This window comes from Hevea brasiliensis, chromosome 15 (assembly GCF_030052815.1).
Source record: "Hevea brasiliensis isolate MT/VB/25A 57/8 chromosome 15, ASM3005281v1, whole genome shotgun sequence".
Classification (NCBI taxonomy): Eukaryota; Viridiplantae; Streptophyta; class Magnoliopsida; order Malpighiales; family Euphorbiaceae; genus Hevea; species Hevea brasiliensis.
Window position 1 is genome coordinate 59763040 of NC_079507.1, and position 5730 is coordinate 59768769.

Genomic DNA, 5730 nt, shown 5'->3' on the forward strand with positions numbered 1-5730 from the left:
CGGTCCATATTTGACTTGTTATCTAATTGCTTGTTTGATCAATTTAAACACGCAATTTTTATTGAATTGCATTGAATTCTATAAACTAGTCATAACTAAAATTAATTTCTATTAAAATTAATGAAATTTGAAATGAATTTCATAAAATTTATGTAAATAATATTTTTTGAATTAAAATATCCTGATTAAAAAAATTTTCTCCCAATTAATCTTTTATTGGCTGAAAAAGAATGTGGAACTACAAATTAGTTTTTTTTTTTTTATCTATTTATTATTAATATGTTTGGACAATTATATAATATATTTTATAATTCTTTTAGCTTTTAATATTTAAATTTATTATAAACATAATAATGATGCTATTTATATTATTATATAAATCTCTTATATTATAATACGTGAATTTAATTTATATTTATTGCAATATTATTGGTTTATATGCTTATTAATTATTATAAATTTATTAAATATATTTTTTTAGAAAAAAAGATATAAGTTTTTTTTTAATTCTATAAAAATATTATAATTTTTTTAATTTTATTTTTGAGGGTATTTTAGGAATTGAGGAAAATTAAATTTTAGTTCTGAAATTATACTAAACATTAATCATATGGAATTTAATTAAATTCTGCATTTTAAATTATGTCATGCTAAATAATGGAAATCATTTGAAATGAATTCTAACTAAAATTTATTTTAACTATATTTCAAAATTTGTGGCAGAGTTGAATAAACAAATGGATTTTTTTTTTCTTTTTTGAAGACACGAAAAGCAGAAATTTAAATTTTTAATAATGTGATAGAAATTTTTCATAAGGAAAATATGATTTTAAACTCATAATTATTTACTAAATCAGATAAGTAGACAATTTAAATCTTTATGTGGACAATTGAACAAATTAAGGTTGAAAAGTTTGTTGTTTAGGGCATGCATGATATGCAAGGAATACCTTCTTCTGCATTGCCAAGCCCTCTCATAATACTCAGGCTTTGGAGCTTCACATAGGTTTGAGCCCAATCTCTCAATGTTGGGTCATGAAAGTGGAGGAGTCATTCATGGCAGTCATATTGTTTTATATTGTAGTGCACCACATCATCCAAAATGCAAGTATTCAGATCTTGAACCTGGCATTATGAGGGCCATTGGAAAGCTTTTATTAAGCTCAGTTTTCTTTACCTGTTCAACTGGCTGAGAGTTTCAGTTTTCTTTACCTGTTCAACTGGCTGAGAGCTGCCTCATATCTAGCTACTATAGCCAGAAAGTTCCAGGCGCTCGAGTATTCGTCCTTAGTGTTTGTATAAAGTTTTTTTTTTTTTTATAAGTGTTTGAATGAAGTTAAATCTTACAGAAAAAGCAGAGAAATTTTACTTTCTAACTTGCAAACTAAGGTCACTCCATTAGATACAAGATTGAGCAAAATATAGTGGAAGTGGACAGCACTCAATGAACTATAAAACAAAAACAAAATACAAGAGATGCCACTTTGGCTCAATGAGTTGTATGAGCAAATTCTTTCTACTTGAATATTTGATGTTTTCAGTTTTATGACAACCAACCACAGCACATGTAACGGGATGGCGGCATTCGTCCTGTCTGACGAATATACTCTGCTTGAGCTGCAGTTCTTTCCGCATCTCTATTCTTCCTGGCTTCTGCTGCTGTGCGTTTTTCTTCTGATTTTTGCCTTACCATAGAAATCTTCTTTACCATCTTTGCTTGAGCTTGGGCTCGCATTTGTTCAACTTGTGCCTGATCATATGTGAATTTCAATTACAAGGTAAAATTTTCGCATACCACATAGCAATCTCAGCAGTCATTTGAATTGCAGGATTCACAAAATTTTACAAAGTGCCAAAATCATTCCAGAGTTTATAACAGTGCAAGCTTTGATTACCCTGTAAATCATTTGTGATGATTGATGCCTAGATTTCATCTAAGCTAGTAATGGAGTTACTAGAAATTTTAGGCCTTATCAAATTTCTCTCTTGCAATTTTCAAATGATCTACACAACTGCTTATTCCATTAAACAACAATGCGGACAAACTACAGATCATGTTACAGATATTTCTACTACATCTGCATAATCAAAAGGGCATTTAAATACCTCTATTCTCCGCATCTCGGCCTCTAGTTTTGCCTTCTGCTGACTTTCCCATGCTTGAATTTTAATCTCTTCACCTTTATATCTGAAAGGTTCAAGCATGCTTTGTCAGATGAAAAACATAAAAAATATTATCTTGTAGCAAAAATTACTTGAACTGCTTTATATGTTCATCACAATACTGCTTTAAATTTAGTTCACAAGTGCCAAGGTCGTGGAAGAAACCTTGCTGTGTGTTTAGATTTTTCAGCTTCTTCCCATGCAGATGCACGTTTTTCATATTCAATCCGCTCAAGCTCATCCACATGAGCACTCTCAACTGCAGATGTATTCTTTTCCTGTTCTTCTTTACTTGCCCATGCAGCAATATTCATCTTGCCTAGCTGGACACCTAGGGCCACAATCTCCTTTCTTGTCCTCAGTTTCATTTCTTGCTCGGTCAACTCTTTTCTGCCGTTTTCAGGAATGTTTTGTGTATCATCATCAGTACCATGCTCCATAGGTGTTGGCGCTGGTGCCCCTCTCCGGGGAGTAGATGGGATTGAAGAAGTTGGGCTGCGGAGAGGAGTTGTTGCCCCCACAGGTGTAGCAGTCCTTGAAGGCTCTTGACTTGTAACAGGGGTCATTTCTGTTCCCATGTCTCTCATGCAGACTGATCTTAAAACAGGAAGAACTGCAAAGTCATACCATCATATTATCGAGTGCAAAAAAGATAATCAAAAGGGATTATGACACAGGGTGGGCTTCTTAGACTAATTCTACTATTCCCCTGAATTACCCTACTATACTTTTGCAAGCCCATAAATTAGAAGTTTCAGTTATTAAGATGATCATCATCCATCATCAAACCACAATATCTATTTTGAAGACCAGACAGACCATAAATGGTTCATTCACAGCTGCACAACAGCCAAACAATTAGGATTGCAAGTACCCAAATAAACAATGTTGTGTTAGCATTCATTTTACAGTGGCATTTCTACAAACATGGAGAGTTGGGAACAATGAGTGGGGGAGAAAATAATCAAGCATAGGAACAATAAACTGTAATGTCCCGATTATTTTGATAAAGGGGATCAAATGGGAAAAAAAACGTAAACTACCAGTATGCATCAGAGAAAATTTGATGTTTTCATACAGTGTTCTCAGAGCAGAAATGCATACTCCCACAAGAACGCATAATTAGAAAAGAACTTTGATATCATTTTCTGTTAACACAACAATTGTTAGTGCATTAAATCATTTGTACAACAAAGCAGTAAGCTTTGTGGTTCTCAATGTAAACTCCTATTAGAAAAAAACAAAAAACATAAATATTACTCAGAGCACAGTATAAATGCAAACTTACCTGTTCCATCTTCTGCCAAACTTTTTGCACTACATGGTTCTCTTTGATCCACTTCCTGAAAGTCCTTGCTTTGAGTACACTGATCAATTAGCAGATTCCCCCCATATGCTTGACCAGAAACTGAAGGAGCGCCAGTGGGAATAAAAGAAAACTTCTCAAATGCCATTTGTGAAGGATGCTGACAGATATCTATGCGCTTAGTGTCTACTACCCTGCTAATAGAAGACTTAAGATCATGATTTGCTGATTCTGGAGCAACTCTCACTGTATTAGTCCCAAGCATCCGATTAGCTTGGTTGTGTAAACCATTTTTCTTCAAATTAGGTTGTACATTTTGCCTATTCATTATCCATTTCTCTGCATCATTCCACTTAGATGGCATAGGCCTTGAAAATGATCTTGTAAATTGATTATGTACTGATCTTTCCTTATGGAACTCAAAACTAGATGAACTAGCATTACTATCATAATCAAGATTCTCATCTTCAAGTGATCTCATTGGGTGAACCGCACTTGAATTACCACTTTCACCCTTTGAAAATTGCTGCATTTTAGCACGACCCATGTTGCCATTTTCCTTTGGCAACGTATCCTTTTGCTGGCAAGATGTCTGATCAACTTGGCTGGGGTTAACCACTGCGTCTCCCAGAACAGTCACAGATGAAACTTCTAAGCTGGAAGCTGCAACTGGAGACCATAGTTCAATATAAATACTCAAAGTTCATGCGCAAAATGTATCATTTAGAGCAACACGAGTAAAAAACATACCCAAACGCTCAAAGAAGAGAAGCGATACTAAATTAATTTAGCACCTAACCGTTTTATGCAAAACAATACCCAAAAGAGGTGAAGAATAGTAAGACCAACCTTCCTCATCATTGGAGGCTAATAAGCTATTCTTGTCAAATTCAGTATCATCGAGCCTTGAAGGAGATGTTCTTGAAGAATTACTGTTTGATCCATCCTTCTTTCTATTATGGTGAGGTCCCATGAGCTTCATCCTCAGCTTACTTGGAGATATTATACCAGTCTACATTTGTTTAGAAAAAAAAAAATTCAACCCACAACTTTCCAGGAAAAACAGAGAGAAGCTTTCAGGCTTGTACAAGATCAATTGAACGCAGCCAACCCAACAAAAAACTAATTTTTTTGAAACATTTTTAGCCCTTATCAACACAACATTTTCTTTGAAAAATTTATGCAAGGAATTTCTCAAATTGACCCATTCAAGCATAAAGAAATAGCCGTGAAAATTATACCTTTCTATACGTTGACATTAAAAAATCCAAAAAATCTCCAACTTCAAGTAATAGATCACAACTTTGGAATTAAAATTACATTAAACAAAAAAAAAAAAGAAAAAGTACAACCCCAGATCATCACAGAATCAGATAACAATAACAATGAATTATTGGCTCACATTAAATCAATTGAGCCGCGAGGGAAAAAAGAAATGAAAGAAAAGAAACAGAGCACCCATTACTTTGATAGTTGCAAAAACATCAAGAACAAACAAAAACAGGGCAAGGGTCTTTGAATACCCTCTTAAAAACACAGTTCAAAAGACAAAAACGAAACTCTACCTGCACTTTGTGTATCCTCTCGTACTCCATTGGATCTCTCTCTCTTTTTCTAAACTGTTTGTGTCTCTAGAATGAAGTAGCAGAGGAAGCTACAGGCATACGTCTCTCTCTCTCTCTCTCTCTGTTTAGAGGTGTTCTCGTAGCAGACAGGTAACAGGTGCGAAAACTGTGTCCACTGTGTGAATCAAAGATCCACACTTTAGTTCTCTGCTCTCTCCCTACCCCACCTCCGATTTCTCCACGTCACCACGTGGGCCCACTCTCAATATTCATACACGAGGCAGGCGAGATTAATGGTGGTCGGCGATTTCTAACTTGACCAGCCAAGGAATTGCCCTTTTTTTAAGTAAAAATTCCACTTTTTTCCCCCTGAAAATTTCTAAAAATCCAATTCAAATATAGACAAAATGCAAATTAAATAAATAAGAGCAGGCTTTTGAACAGTGAGGCAATGATGGAAAAAGTGGAATTTCACCTTGCTCTGTATGGTAAGCCGTTCATCAAGTAAGTGAATGTTTCATTATCTTATCAATCACTGAAAAAATATTACTTAAAAAACCAAGTAATAATGGGAAGTTTTGTTTTCTTTGCTTTAATTATCACTGCAAAAACAATCCCTTTTTGTTATGGGCTTTTAGCATTTGACTGGCTGCTCTTTGCATCATTCTGCATTATTTGCGTTTTGACCGCTTTGGA

The 5730-nt window shown here is 34.4% G+C and overlaps 1 protein-coding gene across 2 annotated transcripts; it reads right to left on the reverse strand.

Annotated features, from left to right (window-relative positions):
• Positions 1-1343: 1343 nt before the first annotated feature.
• On the reverse strand, positions 1344-5300 carry LOC110635579 (uncharacterized). 2 transcript variants are annotated; one of them, XM_021784969.2, is made up of 6 exons: positions 5035-5300; positions 4319-4481; positions 3452-4132; positions 2329-2776; positions 2107-2188; positions 1344-1750 (listed from the first exon to the last, which is right to left on the reverse strand). In XM_021784969.2, exons 1-6 carry the CDS (start codon positions 5062-5064, stop codon positions 1544-1546), a joined length of 1611 nt encoding a protein of 536 aa, XP_021640661.2. In that variant the 5' UTR covers positions 5065-5300; the 3' UTR covers positions 1344-1543. The 2 variants fall into 2 exon arrangements, with proteins under 2 accessions (XP_021640661.2, XP_021640660.2); XM_021784968.2 differs by having other exon boundaries at positions 3452-4138; positions 5035-5289.
• Between the last annotated feature and the right edge of the window lie 430 nt (positions 5301-5730).